The sequence below is a fragment of the Sceloporus undulatus genome, chromosome 6 (genome assembly GCF_019175285.1).
Source record: "Sceloporus undulatus isolate JIND9_A2432 ecotype Alabama chromosome 6, SceUnd_v1.1, whole genome shotgun sequence".
NCBI lineage: Eukaryota > Metazoa > Chordata > Lepidosauria > Squamata > Phrynosomatidae > Sceloporus > Sceloporus undulatus.
The window spans coordinates 146,642,671-146,661,643 of NC_056527.1; the positions used below are offsets into that span (position 1 = coordinate 146,642,671).

The 18,973-nt window shown below is 53.2% G+C and overlaps 1 protein-coding gene across 3 annotated transcripts; it reads right to left on the reverse strand.

Annotated features, from left to right (window-relative positions):
* Positions 1–22: 22 nt before the first annotated feature.
* Positions 23–18,394, reverse strand: RAB27A (RAB27A, member RAS oncogene family). Of its 3 annotated transcripts, none has more exons than XM_042476461.1 (7): positions 16,109–18,394; positions 7,823–7,996; positions 6,654–6,739; positions 6,070–6,173; positions 5,074–5,197; positions 4,191–4,283; positions 23–2,104 (listed from the first exon to the last, which is right to left on the reverse strand). In XM_042476461.1, exons 2-7 carry the CDS (start codon positions 7,973–7,975, stop codon positions 1,867–1,869), a joined length of 798 nt encoding a protein of 265 aa, XP_042332395.1. In that variant the 5' UTR covers positions 7,976–7,996; positions 16,109–18,394; the 3' UTR covers positions 23–1,866. The 3 variants fall into 3 exon arrangements, with proteins under 3 accessions (XP_042332395.1, XP_042332396.1, XP_042332397.1); XM_042476462.1 differs by lacking the exon at positions 16,109–18,394 and adding an exon at positions 11,157–11,987; XM_042476463.1 differs by lacking the exon at positions 23–2,104 and having other exon boundaries at positions 3,396–4,283.
* Positions 18,395–18,973: the final 579 nt, after the last annotated feature.

Here is an 18,973-nt window from a genome sequence, read left to right on the forward strand (position 1 = left end):
AAGAAAACAATCAAACAAATAATCAAATGAAAGCACAATAAGCCATATTTATTTGAACAAAATCATCAGTTCTGCAGAATAGGGTGCAATCAATCAATCCGCTAAAATAAGCAAAGTGAGAGAGAGCACAAGTTTACAAAGATTTTGCGTCTTATTTATACAGTTCTTTATCTCATCATTTTGTATCATCCTATTCTTCATTGGCCAGATCAAAACACGTGATCTTAAGACCTCCTTTGCATGTATGTAACATCACCACCCATATCATACATCTCATGACCGTTTAAATTAGTCATTATAGATTCATAGGTGTGTTCTTATATCCATCACCCCCCATCCTCAGTTAGAAATTTTTGTGACCTTTAAGTCACCCTTTTATAAAAAAATATTCTTGTCAATTACTGAGAATAAACAGTATACTAGTCATTTGAATAGTCTTAATATAGCCAAAAATATTAATGTAAGGGTCAAGGAAATGTACTGTCTAAACAGTAAGGCACAGTCCATACAATAACAATGACAATAGTAAGCAAGCTTTGGCATTAATGTTTGGTAGAAGGAGGCCTTTTTGTAAATGATGGAATGCAGACGGGAGTCAAAGATGCTCAAGGTCCCAAAATCCTTGAGAGAGCAAAGGAGCCTTCCTTTGGACTGACAGGGAAAGTCTGATTGTTGGAGTGCCAAACTCAGTGTTATCTAGCTAGGGTTGCCATACGTCAGGACCTCCAAACCAGGACAAACGTAGGACAAAATTTTCAGATGTAGGACACATTTTTTTGTGTCCTACATTTGAATAGGAGCCTCGCTGAGGGGAGTCTTTCCCTCCTGGGCCCTGGCCTCGCTGCGGCGGCGGCAGAGGAGCAGGGGAAATCCCGGGGGCGGGGGCAAACCGGGGCGGGACCGTGCGGACTCGCGCAAAACCAGGAAAGTCCCACCCACAGGCGGGATATGGCAACCCTATATCTAGGACTATTCCCTGCTTTGTTCCCCTGCGTTAGTGCACACATTAAAAATCATCTGAACCATGGACCTAGTCTGGAGTCTTCTTACTGGTGAGCATAATATAAAAAGCTTATCTAAAAACTATTTCTGTTACTAACTTATATTTTTATAAAATTCTGCTTCAGTAAAAGGGCCTTAGCAGACCTTTATTCAATCCCATTAGATATATTGATTATAGTAGTATATATGTGGTTCTACACTATCTATATATGTAATCTAATTATAGCATATGATTATATAATCTTTTCTACTCTAGTCATGTGTTTCTACCTATTTTGCTAAATTCTATGTGTTTGATTCAAATCCATTTCTCTCACTGGAATTAATCTTTAATATGGAAACATCTTTCCATGACAGAGACAGAGAATGTGTTTGTAAATACAGACTATATGCATATCAAATATATATATATATATATGTGTGTGTGCGTGTGTATGTATGGTACTTTTCCACCTCAAGGACCAAATGCAGAGAAATAATGGCCAAAGGGAGTCCCCTCATTGCCTTGGGGGGGGCTTCCTTTGGACATTGGCCCCCAAAGGGGAGCGGAGGCTAGGGTCAAGGGCCTTCTCTGGCCAAGGAGACCTCCCTTCTTTCCTCTGGCCTGGCAAATGCTGCCCCTTCCCCTGGGCTCCCTCTGCATTTGGGGCCTGGGGCGACCATCACCAGTAACTGCAGCCTCCAGAGGCCTTTTGGCAAGGCAGTGAGGAATGCCCCTCTGAAGGCATATTGGGGCGGGTTGGGAGTCTGGGAGGGGAGGGGAAGAAGCCTGCGTCCATCTCTCCCTCCCTCCCCACTTTGCGCGTGTCTCGAGCGTATGGCCACCGTGCAAAAGCCCTCGTGTCACTCTTTTCAGGAGCATGTTCAGGAGCTGCTCCTGGGTGGTGGCACTTCTGGTTTAAAAACCCTGGTTCTGCCCCATCTTGTTATCTCAGAAGAACAAATACACTGATCTAGACTGTTTGGATTACACACAAAGGACAAAGCACAGGTCTGCAGGTTCACAAGGAAAGGCACAGGAGTCTCCAGGAGCAAAGAGAGAGGGGCAGAGGCACAGAGCCTGGCATAACGGAGCCAGGAGGGCTGGCAAACAACGGCCTCCCTGAAACAGAGACATAACAACATTTCCGGTCCGGCCACGAAGGAAGCTTTCTCCAAAGGCACGCTTGGGGCAAAGAAAGTTAGCAGAAAGCATTAGCTGGCCCTATACTCTATTCCTGTCAAAACAAGAAAGTTTCCGCATGACACTTCCGTGGGGAAACGTTTAGCCGCTCTCTCTCCCCATCCCAGCTGCTCAGGGAGCCTAGTCTTACTTCTGAGGCAGGGGCCCTGCTCCAAACCCCAGAAACCCAAATCACGTCATAATGGCTGGATTCAGATGGTGTGGCTGGGATACCTACCCCATCATCTCAGTGGCTTTTGATACCATCAACCATGGTATCCTTCTGGAGCGCCTGAGAGAGTTAGGCATCGGGAGCACTGCGCTCCAGTGGTTCCGTTCCTACCCTCTCGGGTAGATTCCAGATGGTGCAGCTGGGGGACGTCTGCTCCGATAAGAGGGCACTTACATCTAGTGTCCCCCATGCTATTTAACATTTACCTGAAACCGCTGGGAGAGATCATCTGGAGACACGGGGCACGGTGTTATCAGTACGCTGATGACACCCAAATATGTTTCTCTGTGTCTCCGACTGATGCAGTGACTAGGGACGGCATCTCTCCTCTAAATGCCTGTCTGGAGTCAGTAATGGGCTGGGTGAGGGAAAGACTCAGTTTGAATCCAGAGAAAACGGAAGTACTCATGATAGGTTCTCGTGGTCCGGGAAAGGAAATTTGTCCACCTGTCCTGAATGGGGTCATGCTCCCCTTGAAGGACTCAGTTCGCAGTCTGGGGGTGCTTCTGGACTCGTCACTCCACCTTACATCTCAGGTGGATGCGACGGTCAGGAGCACTTGTTACCAGCTTCGGCTGATACGCCAGCTGCGACCCTACCTGAGCTGGAGGGACCTTGAAACGGTGGTACATGCTCTGGTAACCTCTCGGTTGGATTTCTGTAATGCGCTCTACATGGGGCAACCCTTGTACCAAACCCGGAAGCTTCAATTAGTGCAGAATATGGCAGCAAGGTTGGTCACTGGTAGCTCCAGGACCAGCCATATAACACCTATTTTGCAAGATCTACACTGGCTGCCCATTCACTTCCGGGCGCAATACAAGGTGTTGGTTATTACCTATAAAGCCCTAAATGGCTTGGGCCCAGGGTACTTGGAGGACTGCCTCTCCCCATATAATCCGCCCTGCACTCTCAGATCGGTCGGGAAGCAATTGCTAAGGGTTCCCAAGACGAGATATATCTTGTTTTCTCAAAGGGCTTTTTCTGTCTCGGCCCCCGCAGATCTGGAACTCTCTTCCCGACAATCTCCGCTCTGTCACCTCCCTTGACCAGTTCAGGAAGGAACTTAAGACCTATCTCTTCCAACAAGCTTTCCCCCATGTGTCTTGACATCTGTTTTCTCCCTCGTTATACAGTGCTATTCGGCTAGTTTGTTTCTCTGTTTGTTTGTTTTTTGAAAATTGTATATGTTTTATTGGAATGCTTTTTATGATGTTTTTAACTTGGTATGTTTTATACTGTATGCTGTTTGATATATCCATGTTGTAATCCGTTTTGATCTTTGGAAAAGCGGGCTAGAAATAAAACAGTATTATTATTATTATTATTAATCTCCCAATTGTCGTTTCTATGGCTGCATCAGAGAATTTGGGACCTTGCAGGGAAGGAGGCTGGAGGCTAGTGGTCAGCCAGCTCAGGTGCCAAAAAGCCCAGGCAGGCAGCCAGTCCTGCCAACCCTCCCAAAATCCAGGCTCCCACTAATTACAAAGAAAAGGAAACAGATGCCAAGCACCAGTACGTGTCGTTCAAAAGCAAACCCCGGGACTTCTCACAAATCTACTACTAAGCATAGTGCAGGCAGGAGAGGTCCAGCAATGGGCCAAGTGAAGCTTCAGCCCCCCACCCATCCCACCCCTGCCCCCAGTAATGGCGTTGCAGCTTAGTTTTAGGGGCACGCATCGCTCCCCTCAGCATCCACACTTGCTTTTCTCTTTCTGCTCATTGAGCCTCTCAGTGGAGCTGTGCCCATTGGACTGCACTACCCCTTCTGGGATCCAGGACTTGTCCACACACCGTTCCATGCGCTTCATGATGAGGTCCAAGAGTGTCTCGATGGCCTTGCCGATATTGGCCCCGTTGGCTGCGCTCGTCTCAAAATACGGGATCCTGCAAGGGAGGCATGAAGGGGGCACGGCGTTAGACCCACTGCCACAGCGCAGGAACCCCAGCCCCAGTCAGAGTTGCACAAGACCCTCAGGGATCAGCTTCCTTCTGTGGCAAATCACACTATGCCTCAAAAGATGGACATGTTTCACTTTGGCCAAAGCCTGACATACCCAGGTCCCTCCTGCTGCCCTTGCTCCCCAGCAGATAATAATAATTTGTTTTATTTATATACCGCTATTCCAAAGATCATAGCGGTGAACAGCAAGTAAGCTAATTAGCAAGTAAGATCAGAGCCAGAGGGAGACAGGAGGACCACCCTCCTCTTCCTTTTCCTCCTCCTCTAGCCCCCTTTGGGTGGCCATCTTGAGCCAACAGCCATGGATTCCATCAACTGATATATGCCTCCTGTGTGAAAAAGGTCCTTCCCCAAAGACCTGCTAATCAGTGATGGGGGGGGGGCAGAGAGGAATGAATGTGGGGAAGCTACTCATGGCAGAAGGAAGGTTCCCCCAATGTATAGGAAAGGGTTCTCCTCCTCTCCTTCCCACCTTCTGGGGACCCAGGCAAGACTCTCCAGATGATGACGGATGATTATTATGATGGAGGAGGAGGAGGGTCGGAAAGATTGCTTGTCTTGAGGAAAGGGGAAAGGAAATATTCTTGGCTATGATCCCCAGAAGGGCTTCCAGTAGGCAGATCTCATGGGCGTGCATGCATGCATGGCCATTTGGAGGCTGAGGGCTACAACCCTGTACCAACCACCATGAGAACTGGAAGGGGGTGAACTTGCCCGTATTTTTCAGCTAGGGCCTTGGCGTCTTCATCCTTCACCGCCCGCTGCTCCTCCTGGTCACTTTTGTTCCCACAGAGCACCACATCAGGGTTCTCACAATAGGCATGCATTTGCAGCTGGGCTGGGCAGGGAAAGAACAGCGTTGGGCCACGGTTGGCACGAAGAAGGGCATTGGAGCAGCCCTGCCAGGGCGCTCCTGAGCTCAAGGGCCAGCCTGGACTCACAGACAAGCGCCTGATCCATGTGCCACCAGCCGCTTGGCCTTGGCTCCCACTCCCCCCGGGCTTAGTCTTTTACTGCCCCCCCCCCACCGCAACCCAATCCTTTAGGGGAATACAGCCCCACGGAAAAGAAATAGCATTGGTCTCAGAGCATTAAAGCATCATTTTGGCACAGATCTGCAGTCACCCACAAGGTCCCAGAGGGCTGGGGCAAGCTGAGGCCAGGTTCCATGTGCCAAATGCCTCAGATTCAGTCCCTGGCACCTTGGGGGGGGGGGACCCTAGGCCCCTTTGCCTGAGGAGGACCTGAGGAAACAGAGGAAAATCCTGCGCTGGGCAGAGGTGGGCCCTGGGCTCCCTGGGGCACTAGTACTCTTCCTCCAGGCCTGGTATGACAAGAGCTATGGGTACCTCACCGCTTCTGCATCACCCTCCCTGGCAAAGCCAAGGGGCTGTTTTGAGACCAGTGAAGAAAAAGCCCCACAAGCCCAGGGCTGGCAGGGAGCTCTGATGGCGCAATTCTCCTTCTCCACACAGACCCACAATGTGCCTGTATGCATTGGGGAGTTTGCTCCCAGTAGCCCAGTAGCCACTTCCTGGGGACAGCTGCCAAAAAGAACCTTTCTCCAGGCGAGTGAACCTTGTGCTGACCTTTGGGGTGTGCCCGCTTGCCACAGGGCCGGGTGTGTGTGCCATGGGCGTGCCAGAGATGACTTTTCCGTCAGCCAGCTGTGGGGCAAAATGACCAAGATTGAGAGAGAGGGAAACTTACTTATCCAGTTTCGAACATTGAGGAAGCTTTGCTCGTTGGTCAGGTCGAAGAGGAGGAGGAAGCCCATGGCGTCCCTGAAGAAGGCAGTGGTCAGGCTGCGAAACCTTCAGAAATCAGAACAGCATGCATTCAAAAAGTGAAGCGTCTAGGCCCCACTCCTGGGTTCATTTGAGAAGTCAGCCTGGGTGGGTGGGTGTGGAATCTCTGCACCTGCTTTGATTTATCCTTGGCCTTGATTCATTTTGGCTGTAACCAAGGTCAGCCCTCAAGTAGGAGACATTAGCCTGAAATCTTTTGCCCCGACTTCAAAGAAGCTGCAACAGAGGATTTAAGGATGATGGACTCAGCCCAGAGTAATCTGAAAGAAGCAGAGCTGCTCTGGGGCCTCCAGGGTCTCCAGCCACCCCTGCTCTGCCCCCAGTCGCTTTGGCCAGTGGCTGTCAATGCAGCCCCCCAAAGCAGTCCTCTTAAGTGAGGAGGAAGGACGGGAAGATCAGCCTTCCCGTCAGGACATGGGGGAGGGGGGCTGACTTTCCAACCAGGAGCCAAACTTTTCCCCTCCTGATGAGCTTCCAGCACCATACCTTTCCTGCCCAGCTGTGTCCCACAGCTGCAGATGTATCCTCTGCCCACGGCTGCTCACGCCATCCGGCCCATTGGATCGATACACCTGTTCCAGAGAGGAGAGAAAGACTCTGATAATAATATAATAATGAACATTTATTTATATCCAGGATCTCCCTACGGATCGAGGGGGGTTACAATAGAGCATAAAAACACATAATACAGATTAACATCAACATTGAACAACCCCCCAACCCTCCATCGTCAACATAATAATAAGAATCAAATAGAAATTAACGTAGTTAAAATCGTTAAAAACAATTTAAAAAACAAGCAGATAGGAATAAGGCAATTTGGGGCAGATGGGGCTATCCTTTAGTGACCCAGAAGCCCCCCAACCTGCCTGCTGGCCATCCCAGCAGCCCCTGAGTGGCCTTCCCTCCCCAGAGGGTCCCACCTAAGGGAGCTCTCTCCAAAGGCCCTTCCTTCTCAAGGGGCGCTCGAGTCACAGTGCCATGCATGGCTTTGGAGCAGGGAGCAAGGGGGGGACAAATACCAGTTGCCCCCAATGCACCCCATTGCAGGTGACAGAAACACCCCCAACACACCCCTCCTTGGCATGCAGACGGGGACAGTGGTGCCACAAGGGCCAGCTGCCCAGCAAGGAAGCCCAGGCCACTCTGTGCCCAGATTTAAGCGTAATTGCTTAAGAACAATCAGATAACAACACACACGCCAGCCATTCATCAGTGCCTTGCAAACCAAGTAGGGCCGCTGCTCCGTGTCAACATGCTCTCATTATAAGCCATAATTATTGGGCTGGAACGGGATATTAATAAGGAAAGCCAGGCGGCAGGAGCAGGCTCAGCATGTCAACAAGAGGCAGCTGCTCTCCGGGGAGATGGGCAAAGGACAAGGGCAGGGACCCTTAGAGGATGGGCAGGAGAGAGAAATCCAAAAGCGCAATTCCAAAAGCTGACTGAAACCGCATTTAGGGTGAACTGATGAGCACATCATCTGCTTAAAATGCTGTGGAGCCTTGTGACCCTGACCACTGGCTATTGTTCTCTCCTGCTGGGCCCCACAGAGAGACAGGTATCCAAGGGGTCAGCAGGAAAAGCAGAGCCAGGCCACAGAGCCATTGCTCACGACCGAGGAAAATCTGGGGCGGGGGGAGGAGAGGACTTACCACCCTCTTTTCTCTGAAGTCGATGCCCACTGTAGTTATGAATTTGGAATTGAATTTGCCATCGGTGTACTGGTAAAGGAAACTGGTCTTCCCGACGCCAGAGTCTCCGAGGGCTAAGAATTTGATGAGGTAATCGTAGTCCCCATCAGACATAGTGAGAACTTCAACAACAGCCTTTGAGGCAGGACAGTGGAGTGAACAGAAAGAGAGAAAAGTAAGGTTGATGGAGAGAAACTGGCTTCATCCCCTCATCAGAAGCACAGGGTTCCCAAAACCGGTAGCCATGGCTTTTCCCAGTGGCCCAGGTGACCATGTGCCCAGAAGAGCCCTCCGTGGGTCCCTCTCTGAGTCTAAACCAGGCCTCCCAGGACCTCTGCCCCCTCCACTCTCTCTGTCTGTCTTTGGGGCCAGGCAGAGCAAAGGGCCTGGGGGGTCTCTCCCCATGTGACTCTGAGGCCCCAAGGTCTATCCTTTCTCCCCAGAGCTGTGCTGGGATTTGGGGGCACACATGGGAGTCTAAAAGGGTGGGGGGAGACACCTTTGGAGAGCCCAGTGGGCAGTGGGGAGAAGGATTTTTGATAGTTGGGGGGCTGGGTCCTGGGGTGCCCTGCGGAGGGATGCTCCCTTGCTAGCTGGCTGGCAGCTCTGGTCAGCCCTTAAGCTCAAGGTGGCTTAAAAACCCCTCTTCCCCGTCAACAAGGGGCTTTTCCCATGCAGCCAGGAATAGCCTCCCCCCCCCCAATGCAGAAAGAGGCTACAGTCAAAGGAAGGGATCCAGAAGAAACTGGGAGGAAGGAGAAGACTTGCAGGGGGAGAGGTGAACCCAAAGAGGCTGGGAGGCACTTTGGCCCTTGCAAAGCACATACCCCCACCCCACTCCACCCCACTCCACCCCACTGCAAAGATAGGCTGGGAAGCAGCAAGGTGGTTGTCCCTGTATCCTCTTCATCACCCTCCTTCTCCTGGATCAATATTTAATAAGTGATCTCCACCCTTTGGCTCTTTAGGTGACAGCTGAGCAGCCCAGGAACAGCCCTGTTACTAGCCTGACCCAGGCTGGCCTTCAACAGGTGTGTCCATTGCAGAGGCCTGTTGGGAGAACCAAAGTCATGTGCAAAAGTGTGGAGGACACAAGAGCCCAGCAGAGGGAGAAGCTGGCAGGAAAATAACCAGGCACCCCAAATTCCACTCCAGGCTGGCAATTGCAAGGGGGTCATCTGGGCCCACAGACCGGCCGCCTGTCACGCCTCCAGTGGGCACCACACTCTAGCCTTGGCAATCCGGCCAGTCCTGCCCACAGTGGCACCTAGCCCACATGCAGCCGCTCGGCACAGGGACATCTGCTGGATTTCCAGGAACAACCGAGGGTTGCTGCGTCTGCTGAGAATTCACATCCTAAGGCCACAAGGAGAGGAGCCCTGAACTTACCAAGTTAAGGGCCTCCCATGCCCAGCACTCTCTGTTCCCACCGTGGGGCTGCCCCATTGCCCCCCAGAGGCAAGAGGACCAAGCTCAGTTGCACCCTCCGCCTCACCCTCCTCAGCCACCGACACAAAAAAGCGTCCTGGAGGTGACAAGCAGCCCTTGGGCTCACAGCCACTGATGGTGCCACCCTCCACCATGAATTCCTCCCTTTTAAAGCTGTCCAAGTTGGTGAGCACCACAGCATCATGTGGCAGGCAGTTCCACAGTTTTATGTCATTCTGTGTGAAAAGGAGCTTCTTTTTTCTGTCCTGAATCTCCCACCTTTCCACTTCCATGGATGTGACTCCTCTAGGATCTAGTATTTATCATAGAGGCAGAGAAACCATTCTCCCAATTTGCTTTCTCTGTATCAGACATTGGTGTTTATCACACTATACTCTTATAGTGCTACTATTCCACTTTAACTGCTCTAGCTGCCTCCTGTTGCATTCTGGGATTGGCAGTTTTAAGGAGGGGTATTTAGAATTCTCAGGCATCACCTCCCCAGACCTTTGGCCAGAGCTGCTCAGTTGGAGTCACCTCCCTGGCCTTTGGCTTGTACTGTCCACCATCAGCACCTCCCCCATTTCTCCTGCTGCTGCATCTGCTCCTGGTGGCCAAAAATGTTGGGTTGGCTCTCTAAAACCAGCCTCTGGCTTCATACAATCTCTTTGGAAAGGGGACGGGCCGGCTCTAAGGTCCTTCTGTCTCTCCCTGGCACAGAGCACCCACTCCCAGCCACGTGCAGGCCTTCCAAGGCAGCCTCAGGTGAGCAGGAAGAAGCCCAAACAAGAAGTAGGAAGAAGAAAGGAGCCCAGCCTGGAGGCCGGGCACTTTCAAAGTGTGAAAAGCCTGGATGGGACCCTGGTTGCCAGGAACAGCCCATGGGCACTCATCCCCAGGTCCAGTGCCACTCACATGCCCACTGGCCACTCACCTCTCCTCCTCTACCACCGCGGAAGGCAGGCGATGCACCAGATGCTGCTCTGCCCAGGGGCACATTCTCCCCCGCCACAGACCAGCCTCTGGAGCAGCCCTCTTCCCTTCCTTCCCTCCCTCCCTCTCTCTCTGGGGCTCCACCTGCTTTGCACATATACAGCCCAGCAGCTTACGTGTCACTGCTTGGTTCCAGCCCAGAGCTGTTTGCAGGTGCAAGGTGTGCGCCACCACCATATGCTCCTGCTGGGCAAGGGCAGGACGGGAACAGGCCATGAGCTTCACCTGGGTGCAAGGAGGGCTCAAGGGGGGCCAGGTGGCCTTCCCTGGGAGAGCCAAGGAGTCCTTGGGCACAGGAGAGGACTGAACATCTTGGCAGGAGGAGAGCCAGCCATGCTCCAAGCCCACAGTGCCCTTGTGGCTTCAAGCATGGGGCCTCTCCTGGCGTCTTCTTTCTCTCACCTGGAAAGCAGAGAGTCCAAGTGTCCAGGGGGATGCTCCTTCCTGGGGGAAATGGGGGCAGAAAAAGGACTCGCAGCACCCAAAGGAGCCTCTGCCCCAAAGAGACCTCCGCCATTGGGAGCCCCATAAGGCAAGGTGGCTCATGGCTCAGACACATCATGTGCTGGTTTAGGAGAAGCAAATGAAAACAGAAACCCCCTCCCCTTCACAGCATCTGATTTTTGCAAAATGATGTTCATGAGATGGGAAATAAAAAAAAGTTTCATGTTTAAGCACCAGTGCACTCTGTGTATGTGTGCATGCATGTGTGTATGCATGTGTGTGTGTGTTGTGCCTGTGTGCGTATGTGCACACACGTACATTTTGGGGAGGTGGAGCATCTCTAAATAAGACATTCCCTGTTTTTAAATGAGCAATTACAACAAATTGTTATTGCAATATTCGCTTTAGGCTGGACGGGAATTGTACTTACTTTCGCTTTCTTCCTGTTTGATAACACTTAAAAAGAACACCTCACAGGAGCCAGTAAAGACTCCAGAGCCTTGCAACAGGCCTTGAAAGGCAGGACTGAGCCTTGATGGCTGCAGCTGGGCTTGCCCTCCCCAGCCTCCAGCCCCCCATGAACAACACACAGACCAGGCCTCCTCCAGCCAAAACATAGCACTCCTGGAGCTCAAAGTATCACCTTTCTTCAACCGAGGGAGGCTGCTGAAGGCCAGAGAGGAACAAACTACCCTCCCATCAGCCCTCCCCCAGCTCTTACCAGAAACACGCTTTTCTCCAGAGCCGGCTGCATCATCTCCAGGGAGGGAGCCTGCTAATCCATTGTGCAGGAGAAAGGCAAGCGCAGGGGTGCAGGACAGGATCCCCAGGGATCCCCCAAAGAGTCAGAGGTCATTTGAGTTATGGAGAGACTTTGGCAAAGAAGCCAAACCAACCCCAGGAAAAGGTGGAAGCTGATGCAAGAAGCTTGGCACCACGCCATGTGCCCCTGGCATGAACAGAGCATGCCCCCCACCCAAAAAGCCTTGAGCCCCTGGTCCTCTGAGTCCAAGGAAGTCAAAACCCTTGGCAATGCCCTGCGTCACGGAAGGCAGGTGGAGACTGTGGTCCCTTTGGACCCAGAGCAAGCGGATGGGAAGCAAAGGGAACCCACAGTGTGCCAGGTGGGGCTAAGGCTAGGGGCGTCCCACGGGCCCCAGGACAGTGGCCTTTGAATAACTGCCACAGGGTGCAAATACAGATACATCAACAGTTATCAGCTCAAAACGCTCTTCTCTTCTTCCAAATATGGAAAAGAATGGAAAATTAAGAGGCTGGAACAAATTACAGTGGTGCCTCGGGTTACGAAATTAATTCGTTCCGCGGCCGCTTTCGTAACCCGAAAAGCCTTCGTAAGCCGAATTGCCATAGGCGCTAATGGGGAAAAGCCGCGTTTCGTGCGAAAAAGCCGAAAAAAGCACCAAAAATTTTCTTCGTATCCCGAAAAAACATTCGTAACCCGGAACAATGATTTCCTATGGGATTTTTTCGTATCCCGAAAATTTCGTAACCTGGGTATTTCGTATCCCGAGGTACCACTGTATGGGCAAACCATGGACTGATGATGAGGCATTCCTTGATTAAAAGACCAATGCCTTGTGGCACTGGGGTAAATGGATAAAAAAATGTGGTGTGGTTTTTTTTAATGATTTCTGGAGAAGAGTAGAAACCCAGATAAATTAGTAATAAGCAATAAGGAGGCTGGCTACTAATTTTGAAAAATGAATGCTCTACATCTTTAAGACTCTGCTTAGCTCACATTTCTGAAATCATAATTTCATGTTCAACCTGATGGTATTGGTAATTCATACTGACATTGAAAATGATGGCAATATGATGAGGAGACATGGAGAAAACATTTTTGTCAGAGGAAAAGCCTTCCTGGAGTGTGTTACAAAAGAAAAATCCCCTGCAAACCTTTTAGGACAGGTCTGCCCAGCAGAGGAGGAAGAGATCCAACAAGAGACTGATGGCCGGTGTCCAGCCCTGGACCCAGCAGGGCAATCCCTTCTGAGCATCCCAGCATCTAGTGACCGAAGGCCCTGAGCAAAAGATGGGTCCGGCTCTGGGTACCTCACTTCCAGGAGGACATGGGCAAGCTGCAAGGCATTCAGAGAAGGGCAACTAAGGGGCTCAAGGTCAGGAAACCAAGCCTATGAGGAATGGCTGAGGAATGCTTAGCTGGGAGAAGATAAGATGAAGAGGGGACAAGATGAAGATGAGCCACCTTTAAATACTTGAATCAGGTAGAAGAGGGAGCCAGAGAAGAGAATACAAACCAGTGGATTGAAATGGCAAGAAAAGAGGTTAGGAAGAACTTTACTGTAAGAGCTTTAGACAGTGGAATGAACTGCCCTGGAGGGTGGGGACTCTCCTTCTTTGCAGGTCTTTAAACAAAGGCTGGATAGGTGTCTTTCTGTCTTTCCAGAGTCTTTTGGTTGTGCATTCCTGCATGGCAGGAGGGGCAAGTAACAGCCCTTCATGATAAACACAAGAAAACTGTCCAGGGAAAGAAAACTGGCACTTCTTGCCTCCTGCTCCTGTTGCCAAAACACACAGAAACACATTCCTCCTCCTCTAGAAAGCTGAGGGCAATAGGAGGAGCTGGACAAATCCCAGAGCCTGGCATGGCCAAGTTGCTGCGTGAGACCTGGGCAAAGGCCACCCTCTCAGCCTGACTGGCCAGTGGCCTCCCTTGCGCTCCCAGCCCCTGGCTCTGGACATATGCCCTCCCTCCCTCCCTCCCTCCTGGTGGTGTGAGCAGGGTTTTGCATGGCCAAGATCCCCTCTGTTAATTTTTTAAAATACTGTAATGCCTTTGGGGGATGAGGCCGAGAGGAATGCTGCCCACTCCTCCAAGTGAGTAAGAGGGAACACCGGTGGGCAGAGAAGTGCGTGTGTGTTGGGGGCAGGCAAAGGGCCTGGAGGGGCTCCATCCTTCCCTGGCACAGGGCAGGAGAGGACGACAGCCTGGCAAGGGAGGCACAGGGACTTTCTGAAGGATGGCATATCCATATCCAAGTCACACAACACCTCCTAATATTCAGCCAGTCACACACAGAGAGACAGACACAAAATTGTGTGTGATTCTTGGCCTGGGCAGGAAGGAAGCAGGCCTTGCCAGTGCCGGCCGTGGGTTTATCGGCTCCCGCAAGGCAAGCCCAGAAGAGGCTTCTTGGGCCAGAGGAGGAAAGCAGGGCAGCCTCACCCTCCATCGCCGGCCGTCTCTGGGCCCAGGACTGAGGCCCTGAGGATGTGGCCAGAGCAGACCTCCCCACTTCAGACCCCAAGGCAACCATGAAGGACAGGGAAGACTGCGCCGGGGAAGGGAGAAGCCTTTGGTCCTGCCAGGCGCCAGTTCCTCAAATACGTCAACAGCAAGAACTAGACGAATAACGATCCTGCAGAACAATGCTGTCCATGCTGAGCGAGTCCTTGGCCTGCAGCCCAACCCGGTCCCAGCCTCCCAACTCTGCAGGCCCAGTCCAGCTGGTGTGGGTTGGTGGTTAGCATCTGCAAGGGGAAGGTGCAGCCATTGCTCGGTTGGCCAGGAGCCTTGGCCAAAGCAAGGGTTGGCAAGGGCAGCTGACAGCCAGGGCAGGTGGTAACCGGGGCCTCCTTGCCAAAGCTGTCTCCCAGCCTGGTTGCCCCTGGAGCTGGCAAAGAGTCCCTTGTGTGTGTCTGGCCTGCCGGAAGACAGCGTGAGAGAAGGCTGTCCACCAAGTTCTTCTTGTGAGAATCCAGGCCTGGGGCTGTGCCTCACCCCCCACCCCACCCCAAAAGCACAGCCACAAGATGGTTTCCCTCCTCTCCTCCTTCTTCCCAGCCTCCTCTCCTCGTGTTTTGCCAAGTTCAGAGAGGACCTGGGATCCAGAGCGCGGTTTCCCTGCCAGCCAGCCAGCCAGTGGAGGAGCACCCAAAGAGTTCCAGGAGGAATCATATGATCCCTCCTTCATAAAGAAAGGCTTCTTTCTTTTTGGTGGGAACTCGATTAGCAAGCAACAAAGTGGCCTTTGATCTTTCCCTTAATTAAGAGTATTATGACCCTGGGAGAGGGACTGGCAGGCCAGAGTCCCAGGCATCATCACTGCTTGTGCAAGCCTGCCTTCCTAGCCACTGGGGCCCACTAGATGCATGTGGGGCCATGGCAAATTGGGGGGGGGGGTGTCTCCATCGGGACCTGGCAGGGAAGGGGCATGATCCAGTGGGGCCACTCTTCTCCAAGAAGAGGCAGGCCAAAATGGAAACTGGGGAGCAGGAGCAGGCGGACGCTTCTTGGCAAGGAGGCATTCCCCAGATGGCAGCTCCTCCAAGCCATAGGGACCACCAGGTGCCCTAGGTCTGGCTGAGGAGGATTCTGGAGGCCTGGGGAGAATCCCAGCTCAGAGGCGGCAGATTCACGCCTGGCAGTGGATTGCCAATGCATCCTGTTTCCAAAAGGCATTTAGAAGTAACTGTCAAAAAGAGGAAGGAAGGGGCAACTAACTGCTTTTTATCTTAGTAGAGTTTTTGTGGATATAAATCCACCTCTTCTTCAGATGCAGCACTTGTCTTAAAGGTGTCCCCCCATTTCTTTATTTTCCTCCCACTCCCTGCCTCCCTTTTATGCTGCAAGAGACTGAATGGCTACTTCTTTGAAAGCAAAAGGCAAGCGGCTACATTCCAGACCAAAAAATCTTTTAAAGAGGCCAAGAGTCCAACTTTCTCCAAGGAAAAGGCCCCCAGAAACCTCCCCAGGCAGGCTAAACAGTCCTTGGGCTTCATTCCCCCCTCCTCCCACACACAGACGTTTGCCCCCACTTGCAATGGGTCAGGCAATCTCCCCACTGCCCCACCACACCTGATCCTCCTTTTCCAAATCCTTTCTTGAATGTTATCATAAACTCTTTTTGCTCCTTGACCTAAGGGAAGCCTGTTTGCAGCTCCCGGGGATACAATGTCCCCCATGCCAAGGTGGGCAAGCTGGAGATGGCACCCACCCTCTTTTCCCTGGGTCTCCCATTGGGGTACCTGCACCTTCCTGGCATCAGCTGCTCCCTTGTCTCCAGTAATGGGCACATCCTTCTTCACTTTGAACCTGAGGGGGAAGAGGTCTTCCTAGCCTGTGTATTTTTGGATGGCAGCCTCAAGCGGCCTCTCTGCTATCTCCTGTGAGGAGCACAGCTCATGGTGGGACTTACTCAGAAGGAGACACCTGGAGTATGGAGAGCCCTCAGTTCTTGCTCGCCTGCTTTTCCTGGCCTGGGAGTGGTCTGGATTCACAGGTCAGGAAGGCGCAGAACATGCTTTGCACAGGGAGATCTCACAGTGTGGCTGAAATGCCAGAGAGCTAGAGGGGCACCAGGGAGGGAAGGGTGGCGGGGCAGAAAAATTGTCCCTTACCTTCTGGAAGGACAGAAGCTGCAAGGTTGGCGTTCCCCGGCCAGATCTACAGATCTAGGCTTCCCAAGAGGCAAAGAAGAGGAAGGATGTGGGGAGGAAGGCAGCAGCCGTGGGTCTCTGGGGCAGGGCACAGGCCATCAGCCCCAAGCGGTCAGTGGGTCGGCACCCTCCAGGCCCTGAGGCAGCTCCCAGGCTCCAGCTGCCCCCTAATGACTTTCAGCTGTTTGTCATGTGGCCCAGCTGACTTGGTCAAGTGATGGGGGAGTTTTGTGCATCTGCTCTCCCTCTCCCTTCTTGGCAAGCACTGAAGGCACTCGCAGCCTCTGCCTTGGCTCCACCGATAAGAGGGAGGCTGCAGGAAGAGGAAGGAGGATTAGTGGGGTAATGGCAGGAGCAGCAGCAACACAAAGCTACAACTGCAACACCCCCGTCTGCCCTTCCTCCTCTTCCTCCTGCAGCTGCAGTGGAAGGAGGCCAGCAGTCCTGGGCTGGGCAGGCAGATGGAAAAGAGGTTCCACCTCAACATTAAGAACTTCCTGACAGTGGGACCTGCTCAACAGTGGAAAACACTCCCTTGAAGTGGATTCTCCTTCTTTTGATTGTGTGTTGCTGCATGGCAGATGGGGGTTGGAGGGGTGGCCCTGGGGACCTCTTCCAACTCTATGATTCTATGGGTGGCCCCTCCAGAGCCGCTTGCCCACCCCCCTCCTGCTGGCTGATGCCTTGGCAAGACATGAACCCAGGACTCTCTGACAGGAAGGGTGGAGCCCCTCTCTGCCCATCTAGAAGCAGCTTCCCAGCAAGTGGGGGTAGGCCTGCCTGGAGCTCCAGATATCCCTATAACCCAGGTGCAATCCCCCCTCCCACAGTAACTATTAAAAATGGACCATGGAGCTGGGGAGAGGCTATTAAGACTGTGGAGAGTCAAGCAAGAAGCCCTTCAGCTGAGAGCAAGAGGAAGGTGCCGGCTGGGATTGGGCCACCTGAAGGAAGGAAGACAGGTTTGGGATGGAAGGATCTGGGATCAGTGGGCCTTTCATCTGGGAACTGTAGCACTGGAAGGCGCCTCAGGGCCATTTAGTCCAGCCCATCGGTAGCGATGGTGCAGGAGACCCTTCACTCAGGGATTCCTGCCAGGGGCATCCAGCCTCTAGGCCTCCAATGAAGGTGAGTCCACCACCTCAGGCCTCTCCCTCCTCAGCCATACAGGTTGTGTGCCTTCACTCTGCCTGCTGCTCAGAGTGCTGCCCTGGCACCTGCCCGGTCGGTCACCTGCCCAGCTGGCTCCTTCCCAGCCAACCCTTGCTATGGCAGAGAACCAGGGGTCATCTTCTAGGGCAGAGCAGGGGCCAAAGCATGAGCTTCACAACAGCCCTGCAACTGGCCCCAAACATCCAACCGTCAGCTCCCCTTGCAGTGGTCACTCTGCTTCCATGGTCTGGAGATGGACGAGGGGCTGGAGAGAGCAGAGGAGAGGCTGCTGGGGACAAATGTGGGGAGGGGGAGAGCACCCCTTGCCAGGTGCCATGAAGACCACCACAAGAGGGGTCTTCCTGCCAGCAAGCCCACCAGGCTATCTCTGGAGCCAAGTCCTCTTGCTGATCTCAAAGTGGAATGGGCACTTGCATGCATTTGCACATAAGTGTATACACAAACAGAGGGGGCTTCAAAATGCTAAGCAGGGTCTGAAGGGCCACATTCCTGTCAACATTTCACAGCAGAAAACCTGGTGGACATGTGTGGCCGGAGGGGGCGAAAATGGCAAAAGGCGTCAACAAGGAAGGAAAGCAAATGGGGGCAGCTGGAGTAAGGTGAGGACGAAGGGGGAAGGTGCGCTGGGGAGAAACTGGGGCAATTGGAGGGCTGCTGACTGTGTGATTAAGGGCTGAGGATCAAGAGCTACTACCATCCCAGGAAAATTGGGGCAGTTGTGGGGCGGCCGTTCGGGGGCTGGGGGCAGAATGGGAGGCATGCCAGCTGGCTCCAGGCCCCCTTCCTCCTCCTCCTCCTCCTGAAGGCGGTTTCTGGAGGGCCTGGCCCGGCCCGGCCTGGCTTTCCTGCCCTATGGCCGGCTGGTGCTGCCTCTTTGCAACCCCACTTGCTCCTTCTTGCTCTCTCTCTTCCACCTGGGACTCTTGGCAAGAGACACACACAGCCCCCTTGCTTCGCCATTCCTGAAGTGGAGAAACCCAGGAGGAGGAGGAGGCGACTGCGCTTGGCCAGAGGCACCCCAGTGGACTGGGAGGGAGGGAGGGATGTAGCTCCCATCATCCCCCGCCAGGCTACCAGCCGGCGAAGGATGGCAGCTATGGCCATTCACAGGAGCAGCAGCAGCAGCAGAGGGGGGGCTCTCCTGGGAGAAAGGAAACTAAATCAACACAAAAGGACAGGAGGCTCCTCTTTTCAGGTGAGGCAGGGCTCGCTTTATGGTTCCAAAGCACCTTGGCGGCAGAAGCCAGTCACGGAGAGAGAGGGGGGAGCGGGGATGAAGGGCCCCGCAGTCCCTTGGTGCTTCCTTTGGAAGAAGAGTCCCAAAGGCCTCTCGGGACCGTCGCTTCCTCGCAGGCGGCCGGGGATGATGGGCTTGCTGCAGTCCTTCCCTGGGCCGGCACTAGGAGCCGCTGCTTCCGCCGGGGTTCGAGGCCTGGCTCGGCCGCTCCCTCTGCTCCCGCTGCCGCTGCTGCTCCAGGGGCCCCTTCCAGATGTAGAGGCCCCCCGAGACCCCGAGGACGGCGGCCAGCAGCACCTGCCCGAAGCTCAGCCTCCCGCCCATCATTCTCCTCTCCCTCCGACGGAACTGCGCCGCTTGGACTCCGCCCCGGAACTCGCACAACGGCCGCTCTAGCCACGCCCACCAGGAGGCTC

Excerpts from the sequence above, each read along its gene's own strand:
- RAB27A (XM_042476461.1), bottom strand. The coding sequence starts at position 7,975 with ATGTCTGATGGGGACTACGATTACCTCATCAAATTCTTAGCCCTCGGA. Across the intron at positions 6,740-7,822 it reads ACTTCAGAGAAAAGAGGGTG|GTGTATCGATCCAATGGGCC; the intron begins GTAAGTCCTCTC and ends TCTCTGGAACAG. Across the intron at positions 6,174-6,653 it reads GACACAGCTGGGCAGGAAAG|GTTTCGCAGCCTGACCACTG; the intron begins GTATGGTGCTGG and ends TGATTTCTGAAG.